General features: G+C 40.8%; 1 protein-coding gene across 2 annotated transcripts in view; it reads left to right on the top strand.

Moving 5' to 3' along the window:
* The first annotated feature begins 4,284 nt into the window (after positions 1–4,284).
* The window catches only part of ctnna1 (catenin (cadherin-associated protein), alpha 1), a 71,797-nt gene continuing 62,557 nt past the window's right edge, over positions 4,285–13,524 (top strand). The window contains exons 1-5 of one of the 2 annotated variants that reach the window (XM_062393599.1): positions 4,285–4,383; positions 6,428–6,537; positions 6,893–7,088; positions 12,194–12,360; positions 12,659–12,778. In XM_062393599.1, coding sequence (XP_062249583.1) covers positions 6,433–6,537; positions 6,893–7,088; positions 12,194–12,360; positions 12,659–12,778 — 588 coding nt within the window. In that variant the 5' untranslated portion in view covers positions 4,285–4,383; positions 6,428–6,432. Of the gene's footprint in view, positions 4,384–4,451; positions 4,588–6,427; positions 6,538–6,892; positions 7,089–12,193; positions 12,361–12,658; positions 12,779–13,524 lie in introns of those variants that run through there. The other variant, XM_062393600.1, reaches the window with a different exon arrangement.

Genomic DNA, 13,524 nt, shown 5'->3' on the forward strand with positions numbered 1-13,524 from the left:
TTCTGAAACCATTACATCACTTTCAAAACAAACAGGCTGTAAACATGTTTGATTTGCTTTCCCAATGGACATTTCTTTTGCTTCTTTTCACCTTGGTGAGAAAGTCACAGTGAATCACTGCTACTGGGGAGAATCATTAGTGTTGTTAGCATGTTGATTTTGCTCTCCACCCCCTGGGTGTTGCAGTCGATGACTGATGCTAATACGTTGCACCGTGCTCATTTCTAATTGCGAAGGTAAGAGGTCTTACTTAGGAAGGAAGAGCCTGCAGATGGAAATCATGCAGCTCCATGGAAAGGATGAGTCACGTGAATGTGGGCAGAGTGAAAGTCGCTGTGTTCCTTATGTCAGGCAATAAGACGTTGCTTCAGTGACGGAGCTTCCAGTCCAGTCAACATCAAAGTATGAGTAACTCATTCGACAGCAAGCTAAAAGGTACAGTTACTTCCACATCTGAAAAACCACAGATGATAACAAATTGACGCCGCCTATGGCTGCAGTCACGAGTGCTTCTCTTATCAGCGCAGACCAGTGAGGACTGCCATTCGATAAGACATTGTGTTCCATGAATAGAAACGCAAATCCAATCGACAGATTCACTGAGCAGAAAGCTCAGAAAAAAGCATGTAATGTAATATGTATATTGAATGTATATTTTACATTTTGGACAAACCCCCCCAAATAAAATCATGATAAAAATACACTAGAACGCTTTTTTTTTCAAATACCACACAGGACAGATTTGCATTTGCTCAATTTTGGATTCAGTGTGTGACAAACATGTGCACTTTCTCATAATGAGAAGGAATTATTTATAGCATGCTGTGCTCTTATCATTTGTCGGGCCCAACAGGTACAGAAAGCTGAAGTTCAAGGACACCCAAACTTGTCCTCCAAGCAAGCTGTTCCTCGGACAAACATTCATCATTCAAGCACAAGGCCGCACAACACAGAATCCTTCTCTCAACCTCAGAGAATTAATTGGATAAACAAATCTCTGCCACACGATGTACGTGGCAGGCACCTCTGTGCTTGACTGAAATTAATATTGCACACAAGAGAGTTCACTTTTTTATCTCAGTTTGCGGGAATTTAATATGCCTCTTTAATGCATGGCCCTTCAGTTTCGGCATGGTCAAAACTCCATGGAGAAAACAATTACTTTGCTAATTATTATTGCACGAGGAATATTCGGGGGCTTCTTTCTGGGAGATAATTGTATTCTGAGGCCTTCATTAAAGAGCTCTGTAAGTACATAGTACATTTGTAAACTCATTCTCATCAGGACTGTAATTCATTCTGCACTGGTGGAGCTTCATCTACTTCAGCCAACAACACAAGTGTGTCAGCTGGAATAGAGCACAGAACAAAACACCATTGTAGCTTGTAATGTTCTCTGTGGTAACAACTGTGGATTGCAAATGACCATCTCCTATTTTCTGTAGCTGTTTCTGTTTTCTTTCTCTAAACACACATGTATGTCTGTGTGTGTGTATACAATTTCAATTGTGACCCATGTGATTGCACTTCTTTGTCATATTAGATTATATATTGTGTTTTGTAATTAGACTTATCCTTTGCCGAAGAGGTTTAATGAGCCCACACCAATGGGAGGTTACAGGAAAGGATTCAGGCTGTAAAAACTTAATTACCAGATTAGCACTTGTCATTGCCTTTCCACTTAAGATTTAACATGATACCTCTGTTTAAATAGATAGTGTTTCCATTGTGTGTGGGTTGTACTTTATATTTGTGAGAGGACCATTTTGATCATAGACCTGACGGAGTGAGGCCATTTTTTCAAAGAGCTGTTCGAGGGTTAAGACTTGGTTTTAGGGTTCGGGTTGTGTGTGTGTGTGTGTGTGTGTGTGTGTGTGTGTGTGTGTGTGTGTGTGTGTGTGTGTGTGTGTGCGTGTGCGTGTGCGTGTGCGTGTGTGTGTGTGTGTGTGAGGTGAAAAAGTAAAGTGGGAGGACTGGCACCTGGCCTCTTCAAATAATCTATTTATGGCTCTCGCACTTCAATACGTCTGAACCAAAATATTTGCCTCTTGAATATGTTTGTCAAACTTGTCATTGTTATCAGTCACAGCTGCAACAACCCATGAAGGTGACCCTCCTGCATACTGTCAGTGGCTTATATACTTTTTCCTTGACCTTGAAATCTTTGTGATATCTGCGTGCCCTTTCTAGCGCAAGAATAAAGTCTCATATGAAAGGTCAGCACTGCTGTAGGAGGATGTTTATTATATATTAATAAAATATGAGAAACCAACTCACCTGAGAAACCTGCTCACTGCGTGTTAAACTGATGCTGCATCAGCTGACTTCGGAGTACACGTCTTTCTCTGGAGTCTGCTATACTGGAATTTGTTCCTTCAACATTTGGCCTCATTAACATTTTAAAACACAACCTTAGGTAAGATACATGGAATGGATGCAGTCATATATAATTTCTGAGAAGGTTGGAAACCGAGCTCCTCCAAGGGAAACAGAATAGGCCGTATGTTAACAATGAAGAAGAAGAAAAAAAATAGGTATTTTTAAAATCCAGGCAACTGAGATGTTGTATGAAACTTTGACGTTGGCAGATATATGGGTTCAGAACAAAATGATTTTAAGCAAGCAAATTCTAAAATGATCCACCTACCATGGACAAAATATGTCACAAATGCTGCTAAATAACTGCAGGTGAAAGAAAAAATACTTTGAAGATTGCAGTCACGTATAACTTGATAGGATTAAATAATAGATTAAAGGTAAGGTTTCTCCCAAGACATCACTTGAGAATGAAACCTTTAACCTGAATCAGTTTTTAATGAGCAAAGATGCTGTGGATTTACTGAGTAATGTTGGTTGTGAGGTTGGACAGCGGGCAGCTGGACAATACAAGAAAACATGAGACGGGATGAGAGCACCATTAAATTTCACCTCAGCAGTAAATAATTAAAATCCTTCACAGTGAAATGCTTTCCAAGGTGGCTATAAGGTGTAGTGTGTGTGTGTGTGTGATTTATTATAATAAGACAGTCTAAGGTGAGCTCTGAATCAAACACCAAGGTTTTTTGGCAGTTTCTACTGTAACAAAGTCAGGGAATAGGGAGACTGTACATAACGATGGATGACATGAATGCTCCCTGAAAGTGAAGCCAAAGTGTCTTGATTACCACCTGCTGGCTGGCTGCAGTATAGGTCATAAATCCCACCTCCAGTGTGTTAATTGGTGGGACAAAGGCTAAAAAGTCAAAGCACACATCATTTCAGTCATTTTAAGTAGATCTTATCAAATTTATGTATGTTCGAGTCTTCATTTTTTCGGTAATCTTAGTTTTAATTACCTCTGATGATGAGGTTAGGAGTTTATTGGCTTGTATGTTTGTTTGTAATCAAAATTACACAAAAACCACTCAACAGTTTTCAATGAAATTCGGTGGAAGGATGTGGTCGGGGAAGAAGCTATAAAATGCTGGTGTGGATCCGGATAAGGGGACAGATACAGGATACGTTTTTTTTTCACTTTCTTTAACATAGCAAAATAGGGAATAGTTCACGGATCTAGATGAAAACAATGAGGCACATTTAGGGAGCTGGTATCTATATGTGTGAAATTTGGTGCAGTGGGATTGAATTTAAGGAGACTGGTGGGCCTTGGCGGAGGTGTGCCGTCTACTTGGGGACATTCAAGATACTATTTGATTACTGGATGACAGAAGCACTACCTTGAAACGTCATGATAGACAGACGCGTGTGTAACAGCGGGACCCTCAATACCTGACTCCAAAAGTCGATGGCAGCGTTCATATCCGAGATGCTTTGGCTTCTCTTCTGGAAACTGGGAGGAAATGGACACCTATCCATTTTTATATAGTATTTATGATAGCAGCAAATTGCTTTGAAGATTAAATGAAATATGAATTTTGGTCTGCACTGATAAAACAATACAGATGCAGAAATAAAAGCTGTTACGTTAAACTGTTAAAAAAAATTAAGATTCTTTATTCTTGAACATCAGATCCCCACATGACTATCTATCTGGCTCCATGGTTTTGTCTATGCTGTAGAGTAAGTTCCCTTTCCAGACGTGCCTGTGTAGAAACTACAGGCTGCTCCCGCACCAGGTTTCATGGAAGCAGTAATTAATCCATATATGGACACACGCAGCCAGTGCCACGCCCGGGACACCTCCTCGTTCTGCGGGCTTGCTGTGTCCTGTGGTCGGCCCGGGCCTGCGCCTGCCCCCGCTGCCAGGAAGTTCAGGAACTCGGTCACCGCCCCGGCTCCAGCTCCCCTCCTTCGCCCCCCACCCCCGCGTCCCCACCCCTCCGCCTCATCCATTGTTGGGCAACAGCCTGCGACACCGAAACAATCTTGACCGAAACTTTCCAGGTAACGTAACTCGCTGCAAATCTTTTACTTCTTGAACCAACTGCTCGGGTCAACTTGTCGTCAAACGTGCGCCGTGTTTGCTCGGTGGCGCAGCTGAGTTCCAGTCGGTGAGGGGAGGAAAAGTTTTCAGCCCAGGAATTCCGTAGTTCTGCTTCCTCCATTTTGAACTTTTAAACTCCGGGGTTTAGTAGCGGACTGTTGTCGGTAAGTTGACCAACTTTTACTGCAGCCGCACTCGGGACAGATACTTCAGCTATTGGCAGTGGACGGGACAGGCCTTTAAGACCACAGCCCAAGTTCCCCGCAGCTTTAAAGCGGTCTAACGGAGCCACCGCTGAGGGTTGTTGTGTCGGCTAGCATTAGCGTTAGCAAGGTGCCGTGTCTGCTACGGCGAACGTTAGCAGGTAACCAACTAAGCTACTAGGTTAGCTAAGTTGGCTTAAACGTATCCGGTGTCCTAATTAAAGAACAACCCATTGGAAGTCTGTACAGCACCGGAGTTTAACAGCACCATTTATGTGTTACCGTTACAACGAACGGTGCAAACTTTAGCCGTGTAAACAATCACAAATCCAGGTAAAGTAAGCAGCAACAGGTGTAACCCCACCTATCGCTGTTAGCATCTAGCTCACCTGGAGCTCGACCCGCCCCGGTGTCCCGTTCGAATACGTGCTAAACATGTACATTTGTGTCTTTCTTCGTAAACTATTACATCAAAGGTTTTTTTTTCTCTGGTTTTCTCTCGGACCTACTGTATTCGTTTGCTTGGCACTTCCGCAATCACCTTATGGGGCCTTTTGCCCTGCACAGACTTTTAGTTTCATCTGATCAGATCCGCAGATATCTGTCCCTGGAACTCCTCACGCCACACCCAGACCCTCACAGAGGAAGTCAACAGAATTTCACCAGTGATGTCGCAGTTACCTGGAATAATCACCAGACCGGCTGTGATTGCAATCATTAAATAGTTACTGGTTGTCTCAGTAAATGCCTTCAGGGCCTAGTTTCTCGGTGTAGTTGTTCAGTTCACGTGCTACGGTATTTATTATAAAGGCACATATGTCACAGCAGTGGATATCTCAAAGCCCCCACAAAACAAAGCTGCTGTCATGGTTAAATCATTATTATATATTGCATCTGTTGGTTTGTGTGACGCTAAACATGCAGTGGTTGACAAGTAATTGCAGATGAGGGCCTCAGTGAATACTGTGGAAAAACATGACGAGCTTGTGCTTGGGATTTATTGTGACGGATAAAACAAGTTGACAATGCGACAGACCATCTGCATCCATCCATACTGCCTGGCATTTTCTTCTTCTTTCTGATTGGTTCAAATTTAAAGGGTGTCATAGATCAGAGCAACTATAACCCATCCTAGTGCAATCCATGACCGTAAAACACAAAGCTCCTCCATCCAGTAAAAAATCAGTGGGATTTAATGTTGGGTAGTTGTCCTTCAAATATTTTTGTGGTGTATTTAATAGCTTGGTATAATAATCAACAATATAGGCTAATGGCTAGTTAGGTTATTGTTCTCATACTACAACTGGCCAGCCTTTCAGCTTAAGGCCCTCAGCCCTCAGGGCTCGCTGATTATCCCTGCCCCTCCATGTTTGATAGCTAATCAATGGAGCTGCAGCCCCTGAGTGAAAAGAGAAATCGAAATTGGGCCACAGTGTTACTGTGCTCGGCTTTTGGCAGACATTCTGTGAGAGATGAGGCAGTGCTGGCTCTAACAAGGGACCTAATATTTTGACTATTGCACAGGCCTTTAGAGAGTAGTCTGAATTTCATAAAGGAATATTGATTTGGGAAGCAAACTTTTTTTACTGACTGCATCTTCTAAAGTGGTTTTCCTTTTTATTGGCAAAAGCAAAAAGCAGTCTTTTGTAACATACAACCACAGTCTTCTTATTTGAAAGAGAGTCATTTATTTGTGCCGTTTGATGCCCTCTGAATTGTGTTTCATCATTGCATGTAGAAGGAAATTGACTTGGTCCTGGTCTTCTGTTTTAAATTTCTGTTTACTTGCTCAAAATTCCAGACACCATGACGACCATCAACACAGCAAACATCAACTTTAAATGGGATCCAAAGAGTCTGGAGATCCGCACTCTTGCAGTGGAGAGGCTGCTTGAGCCCCTGGTCACCCAGGTAATGTGAACAAAGAGTATTTTTATCCATAATTATGAGATAGGATCAGATAGTTCATATGGGGAATTGACATCCTGGTGAGAAAAAATGCTTGAAAACAAGCAACTATTTGAATGTGTTTTATTAAATCATTAAAGATGTATTTGGTGACAATTATGTATTCTACATACAAACTCAATTGGTGGATGCTAATTCTTTTGATAAGAAACTAAAAGCTAGTACAGCGGGGTCATAGGTTTTGCCTGTGAAAATGACCCTTACAACCATACTTTGTTTACTACATTTAAGATCCCGAAGCTGCTGTTTCTGACATTACCTGTTACACTGAGCCATTTTGTATTCCTGCCATACATAGGTAACCACTTTGGTAAACTCCAGCAACAAAGGTCCATCTAACAAGAAGAAGGGACGCTCAAAGAAGGCTCATGTTTTGGCTGCTTCAGTGGAAAATGCTACCGAGAACTTCCTGGAGAAAGGAGAAAAGATTGCAAAGGAAAGTCAGTTCCTCAAGGATGAGCTGACTGCAGCTGTGGAAGATGTCCGCAAGCAAGGTAAATTGAAAATGCATACTGCAGTAGCGTGTTGTTTCTAGCTGGTACAGAGTACCTCTTAAGATAGCTGGGATAATACATAAATCATAAGCTATGTACATGTCATCTGCCCCAGTTGAAGACATTGCAATAAGATGATGCATTGAGCCCGATAGATTTCCACTTGCGGTTAGGTTTTCAGGGCTCCCATTATTAGACTTTATATGGTTCACTTTTGGTCAGTCCATACACTGGCATTACCATGCCACCTACAAGGATCTTAATCAATTATGTGTCCATTCAGACGTTCATGGGTTCTTTCAGCTCAGTGTAAGTTTGCTCAGAGGTTATATGGACTTCAGCATCACTAGCCTCACTCTTTTAAGCCTAAGGTGTTTTGTAGTATTTCTATTTTATGTTTCTTGTCTGTTCTATTGAGATTATGCGATAGCAAGTTAATAGAAGACTCCATAAATTAAGGCCGGGCAATAATTCAATGTTATTGTCTATCATAACGCTTTGGTGCATAGAAAAAATTGTCCTAGTTTTTTGTAGTATGTTTATTACAAGTCTCTTTCTGCTGTATAGTGCGTAAATATCAAAATAATCCATCTTCATTTTATATTTTCAGTAGGAACATAGACATTTTTATAGTGGGATAATAATTTTGCCATGGCCAATACCTTGCTATTCCCTGCAATATAATTCCACTGAAGTCCTCCTGATTATAATAGAAATTCTCCCCCATCCCTTTGCTTGAGCAGCATAAGACCTTTGTTGGGCTGTCAAAGAATAAAAACAGATATTCTATTGTGTGAATTAATATTCAGTTGGGGGTGGAATAAGAGGCACTGCTGGGGCTGTCTGTGGCGAAAGCCTGAGCCCCTGCAGTGTATGCACTGTACGGCAGACAGGAATCAAAGACGCTCAAATGTGTAAATAATTCAACATTGGCAGTGATTTGCACTTAAAGCTATCTAAAACTCCTGTTGGAAAACATTTTTGGTTTTGGTTAGTAGAACGCAAAATTGTCGAATCGAAACATACATTTGCAAGCCCAGTAAAATACTGTTAACCCACCATTCCGGCATCAGCAACCTGAGAGATCGTCATGAGAATATGCACCTAAATGAGCAAGGCCCGATGTCAGGAACTCTACCCAAACCGCCACTTCTTGACTTGTTTTAACACCATAGAATGTAGGTATAGCGAGAATCCCATATAATGAGGCTTGAATCCTCTGCAGGAGGAGCTGCAGGTTTGGTTCCGCACTGCTGCAAGCCCTCACCTTCTTTCTCTCCCCCTTTCAGGCTTATAATCGGTCCTATCAGTGAAGGTGAGAAAATGTAGTGAAGTTTTCTTTTATATTCTTTTAAATTACGCAACCAGGGTAAAAAATAAATGAAGGAGTAAACATGTCCTGTTTGCCCTGTTATGATTGCAGAAAAACCGTTGATGGTTCTTTGTCAGCAGCAGTTACAAGTTTCAGCTTGATTTACCTGTGTTATCCTGCTCAGACTAGTGTTAAAAGGATCCTTTGTGCCAGTCTGTAGAGCACATTGGTTTTCAGCCTCTGGAGCTGAATTTGTCTGTAATGACGATGACGAAATCAAAAGTGAATCATCAAACACCAGGAGGCTCGTCTTGTCTTTGTAGGGAATGCGTTGGTAGTTGAGATTTGTCTAGATTCCTGTGTAAAAGGTTATCTGCTCATTGTGCGGCAGAAGTGACACAAAAGGTATCTATCAACACGCATACATTTTTGGTCCGATTTTATAATGAAAATTCCTCCTTTTTGGTTGTTTCCATGGTGATCAGAAGAAGGAAGTGCTTGTCCTTCATCAAGGGATAAAGGGAAAAAAATGTCGAAAGATGTCATTGATGATGTCAAATGTATTTAAATGACTATATCCACTTGCCTGCGGGACTCAATCCACACACAGTCCATTTCCAATTCAATTGCATACCTCCCACAAGTCTCAAAACAGGAATCCACCATCCAATCACCTGCCAATGAAATTACCATTTGTCTTGTGATAACAGGTTATATCATCTAGCAACCACACTTAGAAGTCTCAATTATTCCTTTCTTCTCTGAATATGTGTCTCTCTCTTGACACAATAGCAGACCGTTGAGACCGGGGAGCTTTGACTTCAGGGTGGCTGTTATCACCTTGTGAAGCAACATCTGTGTCACTGTCTCCTCTCCCCAGATGCCCAGCGAGTTATACTGTGTCCCTTGCTCGAGTACTGCTCTGAGTAGTTGGGAGGTAGATGACATGTTGCTAGATGGCTTGTGCTGTGCTCATTGCCCAGGAATGTTACTGTCGTCGTGGTAAGCCGTCACTGGGCCGGAATTCAGTGACTGTTGTTAGCTGGTGCCTAGGCCTGGCTGTCAGCTATGCCATGCTGCTCAGTGGAGCGTGCCTAGACTGATAATACGGCCATTGAGTAGGGTAACACCCCCCCACCCCCACTGGATTCTGAAAACATTTTACAACCAGCTGTGGCTTACCAGCTGTTTAAAATGGGAGAAACAATTCTGACATGATCATTGAGGATGACTGTGCATAAAATTCATGTAGAAGATGCCAGAAATCCCTTTCCCGGTTTTCAAATTATTTGAAATGTGGTGGATGTTTGGCGCAAGTTAAATTATTTTCTGAATATTATATAAAATTTTTATTTACAATAGAAATCAGAATACACATTTCTACAGTAGACATTTCTTATCCTGTAAACACTTCCTTTACTAAGCCTTTTCTCTCTGTACTTTTCCTTGTTCTCTCCCTTTTGTCCTTTCCTCCCCGTCTTGAGTCTCTGTTGTCCTGTTTTGGAAAGCTTTTTGCGTGATATACATTTTAATCATTTCACCGTGCACTTGGTGGGCCGCAGGTGAGCATTAGATGGATGGAAGTTTATTAAAGGAGCCCTGATCACTATCTGCCCCCTGAAAATGGCCCTATTGATTTTGCTTACAGGGGGGGAATAACCGCCTGAAGATGTGGACTGTGTTTGAGGTCTGTGTTGTCAATCATTTGCAACAACAGCTTTAGCTCTCTGTCGGGTAACAGGAATCTGATTCCGATCTTTGTGCTAAAGATTTGATGGTACAATAACACACTGCTTCACTGAAGTTAAATGTGCATTTTCTGAAACTGTTTCTTTGCAAGAATATTGATGAAACAAATGACTCGTTGTATTTTTGTATTGTATAGATTATGTGCATACCTGCAACGTAGCTTTGACGCACAAGCATGAATTGGGCTTAAGAGAAAGTGGCATCACTGATGAGTGAGGAAATGAGTCTGAGCATCACACATCCAGTCGTCTGCTGTTAAGTCAGTTTGAAAAAACAGTTTTTTAATACATTTCAGGGGTCTAAGCCAAATTTCACATTGTATCTAAATACAGCTCATTTCTTATCAAGGAGTGCAAGAGTACACTTATGCTTTGACTTCATAAAATACACTATGGCACTAACTCCAGACTGATCAATCAGCCAGTTTGTAAGACTTAGTTTATTGCGCAGTCCTTTTTTAGTATTGCCTTTTATGTTGCATGCCTACCGGAAATCAATATTGAACCTAATCCCAGACCAATTGTAGGTTAAAGGGCCTAGAGCGTCATCTTCTTTGTTTCATACCGTTAAAAGTTTGTAGTGTTGTCTTTTGTGTTAACCTATTGTGATTTTATTATGTTAAATGCAGGTCTTTTTACTTCCTTTCTTAATTTTGGGTAGCTGTGATTTTGTAAATGGAGCTGCTGTATGACACACAAAAAATGTCGGATGTGTTCTGACAATAAAAGTATCGTCATCCCTTTCAACCTTGAGCGTAACCCTGTATACGCTCAAGGTTGTTTGAGTCAGCCCTGGCACACTTTGGCTAAAGTGGAAGGACATCCTGTTTGAAAGCAGTTCTCTCTTAGCATTGGTGCCAAAAAAGAGAGCTGCCTTCTAAATACACTACTGTCTAAGAAATAGTATTTAGCAAGATTGTAACAACTGAGAACAAACTGCTGCTGAATACAAAAAATATCTGATCAAACTACATTGGTAAAAAAGTATATATGATTGATTCTTGTTGCTCTGGGTTTGTACCCTCATGGTTGAATGCACTTATTGTAAGGCGCTTTGGATAAAAGCAACAGTTAATGAAATGTAATATAGACAATTCCCCCCTTTTTTTTAATATGCTTAGCTTCTTTAGAGCTGTACCACATCATAGTAAAGTGGACGATATAAGTAATCATCCTTTTGTTGGTTTGACCCTATCATTCATTTTTTTTTCAGTTTAATTTCGGCCAGTTCTCTTCTGAAGTTAACTGTTTTAGGATTTACTGTCTTGTTCATAATGTGAGCCTACAAAGTCCATTTGTGTGCCCAGCCAACTGTGCAGGCCCAGCCAATGTAGGACAAAGCAGGGAGCTGGACAAACCAGACACTGAGCCTTTTGTTGTGGCTTTGACCTCCTTTTTTTTTTTTTGTGTGTGTGCACGTCCAGTTGAAAGCAGAAATTATTACCGGACACTGAAGAGGTGTGGGCGTCTGTGTGTGTCACGGCCCCTCTTGATGACACATGCTGACCCAAGTCAGTCAGGGAAAATGTGCCAAACAGTTGTCCGCTCCTGAACACCCATCCTCCTTTCTATTGATTTTGACTGTGACCCCTCACAGAAACATGCTGCAGTACTCCCACCACTACTAATACTACCACCGATGTTACTACAGCTACTGTAGGCTTGTATCAAAAATACTGCCAATAATGGTAACAAAATGTTTTTATCGGTGATGAATTTTGTCTTACTTAATGGTTAAATACACAAATACATTATTATATTATTTCAATATCACATTTTTAATTCATAACCGGGTGAGGCAAGTGCTGAGTTAATCAAATGGTCACAGCTTGGTGTTAAAATATTTCTTCTGTAATCACTGCAAACTGATGGAAAACTGTTTCCTGGTCACAGTCAATTGAGGATTTAGTGCACTTTTAGCACTAAAAACTAATTAATCACAGCTGGCGTTCCAGGAGAGTTCTTGCTGTTTTGAATTGTGTTTCATTTGAACTTGTAATTTACACTTTAAAAGTTACAGCAGATGTTTTGTCATTTGTTCTCAGGTGACTCCATGCGCCAGTCTTCTGGAGAATTTGCAGAAGACCCCTGCTCTTCTGTGAAGAGGGGTAATATGGTTCGTGCTGCCAGAGCCCTCCTGTCAGCAGTCACACATCTGTTGGTGCTGGCTGACATGTCTGATGTCTACAAACTTCTACTGCAACTGAAACTGGTGAGATTGTCAGAGTTGTATGCATATTGCACTATATAAACATGCTTATCTGTAAGACTTTGCCATATCAGTTCCTCTCAACTTGAATCTGAAAACAGCTAAACTTATTCTTATGGTATGACGGGAGCTGCGCGATATCTTCTGGGCTAGTGGAGGCTCATCCCAACATGTGTAAATAATAAGGGAAAACTGAATAAGCAAGATTTTGAAGTTAGGTCATAGATATTAACCAAGATTTGCATATTTCTTTTTTATAAATTAATTCAATTTTCCAACCTTTTCTATCTTCCATGGTCAGGTGGAGGACAGTCTGGTGAAAGTGCGTAATGCAGGAACAGAACAGGACCTGGGAATCCAATATAAAGCCTTGAAACCAGAGGTGGACAAGCTGAATATGATGGCTGCCAAGAGACAACAGGTAAGGACAAGTTAGCATGAAAGAGAGACAGGTTCTGATTGCGGGAGAAGGGGATTGATGGAGTTGACCGTGTCTGAAGGTCATCATGTACATGAGTGGGTATTACTGCTCCTGTCAATCTTTACAAAACATGTTATCCAAATGTCATAGGAAATTGTAAGTAGAGTTGTAATAGAAAGTAAACCACAGAAAGAGTGCCTTATGCATAAACTACTACATGCATGTATGTATGTTTGTATGAACAATCAATTACCAGTTGCAAGGACGTGGTGTGGGAATGCAGGAGCATACAGGCTTGAGAAACAAAATGACAAAAGCCTTTTCCTTGTGATCAGATATGGCATCTACAATGTTTTTCTCTACTGTGGTGTTCCTGGTATTCAACAAAGGACACATTTATAAAACATATCCCATCACATTCTTCGAAAGAATCAAGGAGATAGACACACATGCAAATCACTGCATATGGAGAAAGCCTAGTGAATAGTGTTTTGATGCGTTAACTCAATAATTAATATGCTAATTATGGCATTAAATACATTTAGTTCCTTTTATATTAAATTTCTTTAATGTCCCCACTAAACATGAATGTAGAAAGACGAGGATAAAACTTGACTGGTTAGCGAGGGCATACAGTCATGAGATAGTAATTCTGTAGGTTAATGAAATTAATACAGCCATTACATCATATAGAAAAAAAATATTTGATTTACTGTATGTACATTCTTCAAGCACTAAAAATGAAA

This window comes from Platichthys flesus, chromosome 8, assembly GCF_949316205.1.
Source record: "Platichthys flesus chromosome 8, fPlaFle2.1, whole genome shotgun sequence".
In the NCBI taxonomy this organism is placed as follows: domain Eukaryota; kingdom Metazoa; phylum Chordata; class Actinopteri; order Pleuronectiformes; family Pleuronectidae; genus Platichthys; species Platichthys flesus.